We start from the raw sequence: 14334 nt of genomic DNA on the forward strand, positions 1-14334 counted from the left end.
CCCCACTCCAGTGCCAAGTAAGTCCACTACGGGCTCCCCATAGCTCGTGCTTCTTGGAACTAGTTCTGAGTAGCTGAATCTATAACAACAACAACAAACATCTTGTAAGGCTGTCTGTTACAAATTTGCTTACTGTTATGGGGGGTATAGAGTATTAAGGAGAAGGGCCAACAGCTAGAATCAGGATGTATCAAAATTAGTGGAGATCAGATAGGCCCGGCCGGCCCCCAATAAGAACATAAACAATATTAATTTAGTGGCTTCACGAAAATGTCAGCCTAGAAATTGATCATTGATCCCATACACAGGAAGAATGGATACTCATTTAAAAACTAACTTATTTATTAAACCCTCTTAACAACCCCCATATACATTAACAACAATAACAATAACTACTTTACCACACTATCTTATGTCCACATAAGCAGGATACAAGGTTTTACAATTAGGACAAGCTAGGGTAAAGTCTACTTGTAAAGAACTCTAAAGCTTAAAGCAGCTTGGGGTAGTGAGCCCCACGTGGTACCCTATCACAACACAAACACTTAGGGATGCCCAAAACACTGGCTTATACTACACAATCACTATACAAGTCACATAAGCCTATCTAGTAGCACGGTTACATAGGAGGATACTTATTTTAGCTGTTGTGGGAGCTTAAGGTAAGGTAAAGGAGGAAGGAGGAGGAGAATGAAGGCAGAGCCCCACAGGAAGATGTTGTCACACCACAGCCAGACCAGAGAAGAGCGCACCCCAGGCGTTCCGTCTCCGAGCTCCCCAGTTGTTGTTGTTGTTGTTGCCGGGAAGATAACCTAACTGATCGTGCAGCTACAAACAATACAAGTCTTCACCGGCCTTCGTTACTTTACTAGTTCTAAGAATAGTTGATAATTAGTTCAATGATATAATTAATCCACAACAAGCTCAAGAGTCTGAATGCTCTGTGAGAAACAAGATTCGTCTTACGTCTGGCAAGGAAGATAGGAACAAACGCGCATCAGCAATTCTGTCAAATAATGAAACGTAAATTATTTAGAGCTCAATTTGACCTCTGGTTTCAAACTAAGGAACCCAGGGTCGTAACAGTGTCACAGTAACAAGGTTATCGCAAATAACCAAACTCGATTACGCGTTCACCATAGCCTGTGCTACATGGACATTTCGTTCTAAGTAGCTAAATGTAAAACAACAACAATCTTGTAAGCTCAGTATAGCTCAAAAATAACGCTCAAGAGTCATATTTCCGATAGGCATCGTATTTTGAAAACTGGGAGTAGATTTGTGAAAAATCTGACCAATCGCCGTTTGAACTAATTTCCATATTTTCGGTATAAAAAGTAGCAATATAAAACTCCAAATTCGTGTAATCAATCTGAATTCTGCTCAGAAATAATGCTCAATAGTAATATTTCCGTATTTAAAAAAAAACTGCAAGGGGATTTGGGCAAAACCTAACCAATAGCAATTTTTACTAATTTGCATATTTTCGGTGTAAAAAGTCGTAATCTAAAACTCCAAATACTTGCAATCACCTTGAATTCCTATCAGAAATAGCGCTCAATGGTCATATTTCTTATGAATATAGGTAGTATGTAGGCCGGGCTACATGTGCAGAGCCCGGCCTTCCATCACAGTCCGACACGGGGGGCCAGGTCGCTCACCCCACGAGTCTGGGATGTTAAAAGAGGGTCAGATGTCGTCATATAAATGAACGGGTAATAATTTTATCCACGAATAAGCCCCCATACCCACCATGGAGCCACAGTTAGAGCATAGGACACCCGAAAAGTCTTTTTGGCACCCCCCCCCCCCCAAGACGATAAGACACCCGAAAAGACGATCTGCATCCTCCATGGGTGCATGAAACATAAAACATAAGTAAGAGGAAAAAGCATCTAGCACAATTTGTGAAGACGGCAGTAGGAGCATAAGGCTTCAACATGACAGAGGACTGTCCCATGGAGCATCACACTCCGACAGCCGCCCACGAAGGCCCCCTCACGACGGCAACGGGCTGTAAAGGGACAGGGACAGAAAGGACGAGATCCATGATTCTATCCCGAATCGTCTCTACTTGTCTCATATTTTTTTACTTTAGAAGAAAGTTGAAAAATTAACTCTCCAAAATTCCTTTTACAATTTAATCAAAACACTAAGAGGTGAGTTTCGTTGATGCTTGTCAACATTATCAAAAACAAAAGCAGGTTACAAGTTACATGTGATTGATTGATTGATGAAGATTAAGCCGTCCAAGAGGTGGAACAGGTATGAGTAAGTTATAAGCGTTATTGTTTTAGATTCAGCTACTCACAACAAAAAGTTCCAAGCAGCCAGGTTATGGTGAGCCCGTTGTACTCACCTGGTACAGGAGACGTGCAAGTTACAAGTGTTATTTGTTGCTGTTTTAGATTCAGCTACTTACGTGCCCAATAAATACGAATTTTGCAAATTAACTGAGAATTCGACGTTCATAAGTGACAATTAGACAATCCTGCCGGGGACGCCATACCTGCGAGCGTCGTCACAGGAAATACGACTACACAGACCGTTCATTTTTTTATATACAAGATATTTTACATTTTTGTAAAGCCACTAGCACGCATAGCGTTTCGGGCAAGTCCTTAATCCTAAATTTTTTCCCCGGAATACAACCCGCCAAATCCTTTAACAATCAGGTACCCATTCACTGCTGGTTAAAGAAGCTACAGATAAGGATTGGCGCCCAGTCAATCCTCTCCAGCCAGAATACGAAACAGGCCAAAGCGTTCGCGAAGCACTCGCCGAGTGCGGAGACGGCTATGAAAACAAGATTGTCGTGAGAGGCTAATTGTTGATGGGCTCACAGACAGGATTCACTTGTGTATGTCTCCATACCGGGGTCCTCAGGCGAGATTTCTTGTTTCTCCTAATCAGCACGATGAAGATTATTGTGTTGACGGACATGAGACAAGCATAGAAGAAGGCTTCGTGAGAGGGTCGGTGCTTGAAGGCCCCCGTGGCAGAGCTCAGGCTCGTTAGTCCTGCAAAGAGCCACAAGCCGACAGTAATTGTGAAGAGATTGGCTGCCTGCAGTGAAGACTTCATGGCCATCGGGGCCTGCGAGTAAGCAAAGTCCATGCCAGAGACTGAGAAGAGGACCTCGCCGATGGTGATGAGGACGTACTGGGGAAGGAGCCACAACATGTGGACGTTTGCAGGGGCCGTCATGGGAAAGAGGAAGACGTCGGTGGTGGTGATGACGATGTCGTACACACCGTCCTGGTACACAGCAGCCTCTCCAACTTCCACCTCTTCCACCATCACCTTGTACTCCTGGGGACTGATGCGCTGGAACTCCGTCTTTCCCTCCAAGAGCTGGAAGTTGTGGAGGATGGTGTCGTACGTGAGCGTCACGTTGAGCTCGTTGTGCGCAGGCGCCAACACTCGCACCTGTCAGGGCGAACCAACACAACTGAACAACACCAGGAAATCAGGCCCTAAATTTTACGGATTATTTATTTCTAAGGCACCATCAAATAATATTAACAATAACAATGATAATATCAGTAATGAGAAAATCACTTCAGCAGTGGGGATCGAAGCAACATCTTGGTGAATGTCAAACACGCGCTAGGCCCCCCATAACATGCTACAAAAGATATTCATCCAGACACTACTTTGTTCTCTAAGGATTTTGTTGCTAATGAAATTGTCTTAAGATGAAGTGGCATCTTTAGACGATGTAGCATCTTAAGATAAACCAGCATCTTAAGATGCTGGACCAATCCCTGCTCGGCTCCAGTGATTTTATCATTGATAAATCACGCTGTTGTGATTGCCTTGTGACTATCAACAATAATAGTAACAAAACTAATTAAAAACTCTTATTTATTAGTCAAAAGCATTCAAAAACTTATTTAATAAATTTTTGAGGATGGAGAAAGTTGTCAAATATCTCAGATTATGAAAATGTTTCAATATTTGTAAAAGTAAAAATAATTGCTAGGATATTATCATTCTCTGCCTGAACTGTGTTGTGAAGCATTATACTCGCCCGTTGTTGTGTTTTATTAATGTATTTTACAGTTGACTTGACGTTATGGTGACACTTTATGAGACACTTTCCAGTTGCTAGTTACTTGAATTGATTAGTGCTGAATTTTTAGTAAAGTCTGCTCTCATTGTTAGCATTTAACTTTTTAAAGCTATGAAACTGAGAGGAAATGATTGGGGGCGGGGACTCACTTTGGTGTCGGCATCTTCGTCCTTGATGTACTCGAGTGTGGGAGGGAGAGCCAGCACGCCAGTGGAGGTGACAAGGAGTGTTGTCTCATGGGCATCCAGCACCCTCACTCTCACCTGCCTCATGTCTGGGGAGAGGCAGGAGGCTGTCACCTTGGCCTCCACCTCATCACCATGTGTGACAGTCAAGCTAGGCAGAACCACCTGGCCTCCGCTCTCCACACTCAGCTGACCGGTCTTGACGAAGGGCACCTCCACCACCATCTGGCAAGGCAGTGCGTTGTAAACGTGGATTCTCGCCTGCTCTGGAGGAATGAAAGTCTGTTCCACGCTCATGTTCACCAGTGCGTAGACCAGGAAGGCGATGATGGTGAAGCACATCCCCGCGATCATCCGGGATGTGGTCTTGGTGAGGACGCCAACGCGGGCCAACAAGGGGTAGACCACAAAATCAAAGAGCGGAATGAGAGCTAAAACGAGCAGTGAGTTGGCAGTGGAAGACATATCTGGCGGGATCCTATAGCTGCCCACCATACCGTCGAGACGTTTAGCCAGGAATATCATACTAGTGAAGGTCTGGTAGAAGAGAACCCAAAAGAGCGGGAAGGTGCAGAACAGCAGAAGGACACGCAAGGTCACCTTCACGTCCAGCAGCAACTGAACATCATATTTGTCCTGAGCACGGTCAAGCCAGTGCTGCACAGGCTTTCGGTTCTTATCCCAGGTCTTGCGAACCGCGTATGCAACGCAGCGAACTGTTTTTAGCATCATTGTGTCTGGGGGCCCCTCCTTGTACTGCGACCTACCTGTAATATAACAAATACATAACAGATAATAGAGATGATGTGAGAGAATTAAAACACACAGAAATCACATTGAAGTGATGTATATCAATGAGAAAATCCACTAGGGTCACGAACCTACGACCTTGGCATTACCAAGCCGAATACTCCACCACTAGACCATCGCTGATTTGTAAAAGTCATACAACCGGATTTCTACTGAATTCACAGAAAGTCTGGAGGCCCCTACTGAAGCCAGTCCAAATTTTACGTATAACCCACAATTTAATTTATTTTAATTATTAGGGGGAAAGCGCCAAGCCATTACGACTATATAGCACTGGGAAAGGGTCAGGATAAGGATTTGGGATGGGACGGGTAAAAGGAATGGTGCCCAACCACTTGGACGGTTGGTGATTGAACGCCGACCTGCATGAAGCGAGACCGTCGCCCTACCTTAGATTTAGATTTAGATTTTTTATTCAAGTAAATCTACATACATTGAAGATAAGTTACAAACATTTAAAGATAGAGCTAGTACATACAATACCTAAAGCCACTAATAAGCATAGCGTTTCGGACAAGGTGGGTGTGTGAGGGGGGCGGGAAACACTTAGACTAAAACTTAATAATAATTGAGCTTAAAGTATAAATTGTGTTGAAAAAAGGAGTAAAAATAAGTGGGGGGGGGGGGGGGGGGGACATGGCAGAAAATAGCAATTATACAAGTTGGTCAACAAACAGCATTGTTTAAAATAGTAGACATGGGTTGACATTTAGGAGTAAGGTAGGTTACATGGCGTTTATTATGTAAGTTTTAAACTGGTTGAGAGAAGTACAGACTTTGACATGATTGGGCCATGACCCTTGACCTTCCAGTCAAAGTGGCTGGGTATAACCCACAAGCACTCAGGTGGAATGGCAGAGTGGTGCCACACCTTGCGCCTCAACTTCAGAAACACAGTGTGTTCCAGTGTTTTTTACGTAAAACTTGGACTGGCTTCAGTAGGGGCCTCCAGACTTCCTGTGATTTCAGCAGAAATCTGGTTGAATGACTTTTACAAGTTACGGTGGTCTATTGGTAGTGTATGCGGCTTGGCCATGATAAGGTCGTAAGTCGTGTCCTCTTCATTGCCCTAGCGGAATTTCCCATTTTCTGAGAGAATTAATGCCACAGCTGATTTAATGGTGTACATTGTGTGAACTACAGTAGGGAAATCAGCTTGTGAATGCAAGAGTATACGCATTACGGTTGTATACAATACGCATGCAGAACCACATATGCATGGATCTAAAATCATTATGTATGGACTTGGGTCTATCATGTTGGTCTCTGATGAGCCTACATTACCATCAGGCCATTGCTATCACGAGGGTCGTTGTGCATTAAAACTGTAAATTGCTTAGCTAATGAATTGTGGGGTTCAGTCCCTGAACCCATTATGTGCCTCTGTAACCCTTTCCACTACTGCCCACAAGATGGGTATAGGGTGCATAATAAATGAAATAAACTAACTAACTGTCCAGTTATGATTAAATAGACCGAATTAAACATCCTTGCCTTAGAAGCAAACAATAGCCAAGGAGTTGGCCATTGTATTTGGTGTGCAGTATGACTTTTCTGTCTACGCACGGTGAGAGCGAAGGTAAGGAGACCCATCTTGAATTTCCCAACGACCGCCATGTCCATAGCCTACAAGCTAGGGGAGACATGGATAAGGATAAGTCTACAGGCTAGGGACAAGCCTACGAAAAGGCAAGTGTGACAATCACGTAGGCACGTAGGCGCAAATCTATGTGATTGTGGGAGGCATCAGTGCCTCTTCCTCAATGGTCAAATTCATAGATCTGACAGCTGGTTCCCCATGAATGCTTGTGAGGTCCCAAAGAAGCCCGCCAAAGCATCCCATCTGCCCCTAAAGTTTGCCTAAGCCAGACGTGTGAGGTCTTACTAGATGAGCCAACTAATAGTGCACTACCTGAGCTGTCAAGTGGAGACACTGGGGAGAGTATTGCACAATTATATATTAAGAGACAGTCTACAAATCTCATTGATGAAATAAAGATTATCATATGTATGCGAATTATTTTCAAGAATATTTATACCCGTCTTAAATTTTTAAGAAGAATGTTCTAAACTCTGTTTTCCTAATGAACAAACATGAGTGAGTACTGTTGTATGGGACAAAACATAAATTGATTGATTGATGAATATTAAGCCACCCAAGAGGTTGCATAGGTATGAATAGCCCGTAACAAAACATAGGAAAAGGAAGGAGATTAAAGGCATAGTGGGACACACCGTTGGACTAATTACCTGCTCGTTCGCCTCCTACACTTTACAGCCTTCTCTGACTGCGTCTAATATGCTACGGTGACATCTGGGACTAATATGCTACGGTGTCATCTGGGACTATTATGCTACGGTGTCATCTGGGACTATTATGCTACGGTGTCATCTGGGACTAATATGCTATGGTGTCATCTGGGACTAATATGCTACGGTGACATCTGGGACTAATATGCTACGGTGTCATCTGGGACTAATATGCTACGGTGTCATCTGGGACTAATATGCTACGGTGTCATCTGGGACTAATATGCTACGGTGTCATCTGGGACTAATATGCTACGGTGTCATCTGGGACTAATATGCTACGGTGTCATCTGGGACTAATTTGCAGCATTACACACATATGTTTGTGGCTTTACAAAAACGTTTTATTAAGTCACAAAATTTGTATTAAAATAGTCCATGGTGCCATCTTGAAAATACATCAACAAATAATAAAAATTGTTTAAATATTATTATCCTAGAGGACTGACCAGCAGCGAAGATGACGGTGGAGACAACCATGAGGCCGGCCATTATAATGTAGGAGAGGAAGTAGCAGTCATCACCGAAGCACTGGACAGAGTCTCGTATTTGAGCTGTTATGAATAGCCCGACGAAGGCGCCAGCGTTGATCATCCAGTAGAAGGCGTAAAAGAACCTGCAACAGAAATGACAAGTTGAGAGAATGCTAAGATGACAACTTACCAGTTTTCTGGTTTATGTGCAAAAAACGAATTAATAACTCCATCTAGCACGTCATCGAGAGCAGGAATGTTTTGTCTTTCCTAACTACTTGACCATTTCAAAGTATTATTGAAGCAAACTAAAATGCACACGTCTTATACACAGTTTTCGCTAAATATGACCATGGAATAGGAGCCATGATCACTTCTTCTATAGTTTTCCATCATCAAGCATTAAGTCCTTGTTAACGCTTTCCTCTGCGAGTCTGTTCGGGAACTTGGCTGCAACTTTTTAATTGCACCTCCTACCGTGTATAGCAAAGACAAATATCAGCCACACCACAGACCCCTTTAACTCCTTTACAAAACCCACCAACCTGTGAACTCCCTCTTCCCAGCCTTCCACACCCATCAATATCCCCAATTCACCCTGATGAACCTCCCTGACTTTAACATACCTCTTCTGTTGCTCCCGTTGTTCTGGGACTTTGAACTGGTCGGCCCCGAGGGAGGAGTACACAGCTTTCATGAGCCCTGTGCAGATGCCCAGCGCCAGCATGCCCAAGACTCCTGTGAACTTGGCAGCGCTGAAGGAGGCCATGATGGGAGTGACCGAAGAAAGGGTAAAGATGACGGCGCCCACTGTGTACCCGCAGCACATCAGGAACACTGTGCGAGCCTGTATGAGGAAGGTGACAGAGACTAAGAGGTGTTGAAGAGGTACGGGGAGTATTATAGTGTGAGGTTGCTTGAGCGAGAGTGAAGTTCAGCTTAGAAGATATATACAGATAACAGGACCTTCACTAAGTCAACTTAGTGAAACAGAAGTTAACTTTTGCTTTTATCTCAAGACCGGATAAGACGCGTTCCGTGAGCGCTTTGTCCTGGATTCGTATCTTGTCCGGGGAAGATTTACTTGGCGTCAATCCTTATTAACTGTAGCCTCTCTTTACCCACCAATAAAATGGGAACCTGGTTGTTAAACGATTTGGCGGGTCGTATTCCGGGGAACATAGGATTATGGACTTGTCCGAAACGCTACGCGTGATAGTGGCTGTACAATAAATAATGTAAGAACTCTTGTATAAATAAATAATAATAATAAAAAAACTAATGTTTGATGTTCATTACACATGATACATACAATCAACACGCATACACACCTGGGTGAATGTTTTCACTGTGCGTACCTACCTGTGCGTAGTAGGCCTGGTCGACGACCGGGTCGCGGGGACGCTAAGCCCCGGAAGCACCTCAAGGTAATCTTCATTAGTGGCAGGTCCTAGTTATGCTTTTCTGCAGTGACAATCTTCACTACACCCACATAGTTCTCCCGAGCTGTGACCCTCACAACTCACGACCATCACTATACAACATTCACAATTCTCATTATACACAATCCTCACTACATGCAAACAGGCGAAGATCATTAGTATATATACTGAATACAATGAATCACGATCTTCACGCAAAGTATATTATGGTAAGGACCCACAATACACACGATCTTCACCTGGGGTCTCTGACCAGGAGACCTGGTCAGAGACCGGACCGCGGGGACCTTAACTCCCGGAATCATCGCAAGGAAAGGTAGTAGTAGTAGGCATCTATCAGTCTCAAGAGACTATGGCGTTGCGCTCTGGTTGTCGGTCTGGAGTGGCCTCTCCAGGGCGCAAAGGCAGAGTAGGTTGATACAGGGGAGAAGCTGTCACCCATGCAGCAGGTCCCCCTCTCCGCGGCACCGAAAGTCTCCAATGGAAAGGCAAACGCTAATACGATTGATTCCAGCGTCGTCCCAGGAACTGTCAGAAAGAAGTTGAAGGCAACAACGAACTGCTCCAGAGGCTCCAGCTCCGGAGTTTAAGGTAAGGTAGTAGGCATCCATCAGTCTCAGTACATATGGACTTGCGCACTGGCGTTGGCCTGGTCTGGAGTGGCCTCACCAGGGCGCAAAGCCAGGGTAAGTTGATTAGGGGGAGAAGCTGTTACCCAGGCAGCAGGTCTCTCCACGGCGCTGAAAGTCTCCAATGGAAAGGCATACACCAATACGACTGGTTCCAGCGCCGTCAATCCTACGTCAGACCTACCCCAGATAGGTCTGGGGTAAACATACGAGGCTATACACACAATCCTCATTATACATGACCTTCCCCTTGGCTATTCCTGGCCAACTTCGTCAGTATACACGCCGACCACGAAAACAGGTTCGTATTGATATATAAGAAGCAATTTGCTACCTTAATTCTACCTTGATTAAAGACCAAACACGTACACTTGTTTGTCTTGCCTGCCTTTCTCCTTATAATTCTGAGCGCGCTCCCTGATGCCGTCATTCCTTACCCCTACCTGATGTATACCTTGATAATCCCGGCTGTTGTTTATTGACAGTTACCCCGACTGCTCTTTACGGCAATCTTTTGGTGCTCTCACAACCATGGCTGGCAATGTTTATTGGTATGCTCAGATCCTGGTTCCCCATATCATGGTAACCCGGGTCCTGACTTTCCTGCTCATGCACCCCTTACACAAACACTCACAGAAACCTCCTTCCATCGCAGTAGCACCAATTTCACTCTCCCATCAATTGCAACCCACCAACCACCAATTGCCACCCATTTAGCATCAACTACCACCTATACCGCTTCCTACATTTCTCCTTGGAACTCAGTCACTCTCGTCTGCCATCTTCCCTTCACCAGCCCCCAAGCCAAACAATTTCCACTCCACCAAAGTGAAACCCCCAGCTCAATGCCACACAGACATCCAACACCCTGTTCCCTTTCGACGGGGGAGGGAATTGTGCCCAACCACTTAGACGGTCGGGGATTGACGCCGACCTGCATGAAGCGAGTCCGTCGCTCTACCGTCCACCACAAATGGTTGGGCTGGAAGTTGAGAAAATAAGCAAAAGAACGTGGAAGAAATATAGAGAACACAGAGCAGAAGGAAATCACAATGTATACACAGAGTCCAGAAATGATTACACAGAAACCAGAGAGAGGCAGAGAAACAGTATAAGAATGACATGAATTCAGTGCTAAGTCCCAGCCAAAACTGTTGTGTAGCAACATCAAGAGGAAGATGACTGCGAACAACCAGGTTATCAGACTTGTAAAACATAAGGAAGTAATGCTACGAATGATGAGAATCTTAACATCAGCTTTTAAGAAGAATTCAAGCTGGAACCTGATTTTGCCACTACAGTTAAGAGTCCAAACCGAATGGGGACTTCCATAGGAAAGCCTCACTGAAATTATAATGACGACCAGATGAAGTAAGGACGCAATTACAGTTTCTGAACGTGACGAAAGCTGTAAGACCAGACGAAATATTCCCATTGACTCTAAAAAGAGGCAACTGAAGCAATTGTGCAACCCCCCCCCCTTGCTATAATATTAATTCCTTGTCAAAAACAGGAAAACATCCTGATTGCTGGAAGATACCTAATGTGGTACGACTCTGCATTCTATACTATAAAGGCAGAAACTGTTATACTATAGAACCTTATCACTGACGAGTATCCCCAGCCACTTACTAGAGAGACTGATCGGAAGCAGGTTAATCGAATATTTAAAACAGATAAATTTTGTCTCAAAACACCAGCACGGATTTTGTAAAGCAAAATCCTGCTTGACAAATTTACTGCAGTTTTGCAGTAAGAAGACAGAAATGAAATAAGAGAGAGAAGGATGGGTAGACAGTATATTCTTTGACTATCAGATAACATTTGATAATGTCCCATTCAAAAGACGCCTTCATATCAATGTTTGCAGATGATGCAAAGTGAATGAGAAGAGTCATTAGGGGGCGCGCAAGGGGACACAGGTGGAAACTTATTAACTAATTGAGTCACAGACACTAGAAAGAATTTTTTCAGTGTTCGGGTAGTTAGAAAATGGAATGCACTAGGCAGCAGTGTGGTGGAGGATGACTCCACACACAGTTTCAAATGGAGATATGATAAGAGCCCAACAGGCTCAGCAATCTTTACACCAGTTGATTGACGGTTGAGAGACGGACCAAAGAGCCAAAGCTCAATCCACGCAAGCACAACAAGGGGAGTATACACACACACCCGACCCACCTTGCCCAGATAGACATCGGCCAGGATGGCGCCGGCAATGGGGGCGAGGTAGACGAGGCCTTCCATGATGGCCTTGACCGTCGTGGCCGAGGAGGAGGTGAAGCCCAACATCCGTTGCATGTAGAACACAGCACCACCGAAGAGCCCGTAGTAGACGAGGCGCTCGAGCAGGTAGGACACCAGGATGACTATGGCCCCTCGAGGGTAGGCCATCATGACTGCCCCGCCAGACCTCCTTCTTCCGTACGCCATGACGCCTCTCTTACTTCACCTGTTTCAGTATAAACACAATTAAAAACCATAATGAAGGATGCCTGGATTTTTTCTTATTTTAAACATTGTGAGAGAAGCCTATGCTAAACTTGCATAATTTCAAAATAAATTTTAAATACATGGATGAAAGGAGATACTTTACAAAATTTGACGAGATTTGTGAAACTGACATCGGAGTTCGCAGTAGTTGTATGGTGGCCATATCTAAAAAGATACATACACAAAATATAAAGGGTAAAAAGACAAGCCACCAAACGGCTTCCAGACCAAAAGCCCACAAGAGCTATGAGCTTGAGGTGCAAAACAAGCACAAGCGAGGAAAGAGAAGGTAAAGAGATATAATCACAACATAAAACCCCTCACAGGAATCGAAAAATTTACCAAAGTGGGATTATTAAAACTTGAGACTTCTGGAATAAGAGGCCACAGCCTAAAGCTTAGAAAGCAACAGTGTCGAAAAGGTATGCAAAAGTTCTGCTTTGCGAACAGAGTTGTAAAAGGTTGCAACAATTTAAGGGATGTCGGTAGATGCCAAAATTATCAGCGGGTTCTGTCATATGACAAAGATGAAGGGGAAGACGGGACACCACGAGCGTAGCTCACATCCTGCAACTACACTTAGATAATTATAAACTCACACACACATAATGTAATTGCAGGTACCTCTTGATCTTGGTAGCATAATACAAATTTTATCACCACCTAAAAGATGGCTTATTTAGTAAAATTCAGTTTTTTTCAGTCATGAGTAGTCATTATGAATTATATAATACTGTCAACATTCCTTATTTTTTTCGATCAACTTTTCCCAGAATTTCATTACTTGAACAGACGCGTGGATTTACTTCATGTACACAGAACATGAAGTAAACCTTGATGAATAATATGGTAACGTTGTTTGTAGGCAACGTCACCCCTCCTAACGTAACCCCACAACCATTCCTGGAACTGTCTACCCCACACAACCTCAAGCTCATATGCAAAAATATCGACATGATAACACCGACCTCTGCACATTCAGAGATGACATTTTACTGTATAAAATACGAACAGTAATGGTGAGCTTACCAGAGTGAACAACTGTGGTGGGGAGGAGCTGCGGTACCCACCGTGTTCAGGTCCCCACTGACCCCAGTAGCATCAGTAACAGCCAGCCGCCCAACAGTTGTGGCGGGGAGGCTGGCTGTTACTTTAACATAGATCTTAATGTCATCTACAGATTTGATGATGAAGTTTGTAATATCCTATTCTCTGTCATTCACTTATGTGACAGAAAACAGTATTCCACTCTCCACATTTCTCCCGTCAGATTAATAATAATAATAATCCTAATAATAATTTATATTTATAGAATAATACATAAATTTGATCAAAGATGCAGTTGAGAACTCGTAGGTAAACACTGTACATTATAAAAGTCACTAATACACAGTTTTGGGCACAATGTAAACCTGCCCATCCTCCTGTTTAGATAGTACCTCTCGTAATTATATGGACTGTCGTACATATATTGACGTAAAGGACAATTAGAGAGAATTTGGTACTAATACCTTTATTGAGCCTGGAAAAAATCAAGCTAAAACCAAACTTAAATATTCTTAGGACTAATATAGCACTTTGTTACTTGGTTGAAACAGGGGGAGGCCTTAAAGGCCTTGTTAGGCCTTAAATAGCGTGTATTAGGCCTAGGGTGGTTAGGTTTTATTAGCAAAATATATACAAAACCTTTCCCGATTTTTCCAAATTCAATAGTACCAAATTCTACTTTATAATTGTCCATTACGTCAATATATGTATGATGGTCCACATCGTTACTATTAGTATTATTAAAACAGTGGGTTTCGAGCGGGAAGGAGCACCATGGACTGTCTTCTCAGCATGGAACATTGAATAATCAACCCATCCTCCGAATTGACAGTACGATTTAATACTAAGTGTAATAAGTACACTTTCTAA

The 14334-nt window shown here is 43.6% G+C and overlaps 1 protein-coding gene across 2 annotated transcripts; it reads right to left on the reverse strand.

Moving 5' to 3' along the window:
- Positions 1 to 2127: 2127 nt before the first annotated feature.
- LOC138365206 (peptide transporter family 1-like) lies at positions 2128 to 13479 on the reverse strand. 2 transcript variants are annotated; one of them, XM_069325439.1, is made up of 6 exons: positions 13447 to 13479; positions 12106 to 12376; positions 8480 to 8700; positions 7830 to 7996; positions 4225 to 5027; positions 2128 to 3429 (listed from the first exon to the last, which is right to left on the reverse strand). In XM_069325439.1, exons 2-6 carry the CDS (start codon positions 12355 to 12357, stop codon positions 2824 to 2826), a joined length of 2049 nt encoding a protein of 682 aa, XP_069181540.1. In that variant the 5' UTR covers positions 12358 to 12376; positions 13447 to 13479; the 3' UTR covers positions 2128 to 2823. The 2 variants fall into 2 exon arrangements, with proteins under 2 accessions (XP_069181540.1, XP_069181541.1); XM_069325440.1 differs by having other exon boundaries at positions 4225 to 5023; positions 7826 to 7996.
- Positions 13480 to 14334: the final 855 nt, after the last annotated feature.

Source organism: Procambarus clarkii, chromosome 16 (assembly GCF_040958095.1).
Source record: "Procambarus clarkii isolate CNS0578487 chromosome 16, FALCON_Pclarkii_2.0, whole genome shotgun sequence".
NCBI classification, from domain to species: domain Eukaryota; kingdom Metazoa; phylum Arthropoda; class Malacostraca; order Decapoda; family Cambaridae; genus Procambarus; species Procambarus clarkii.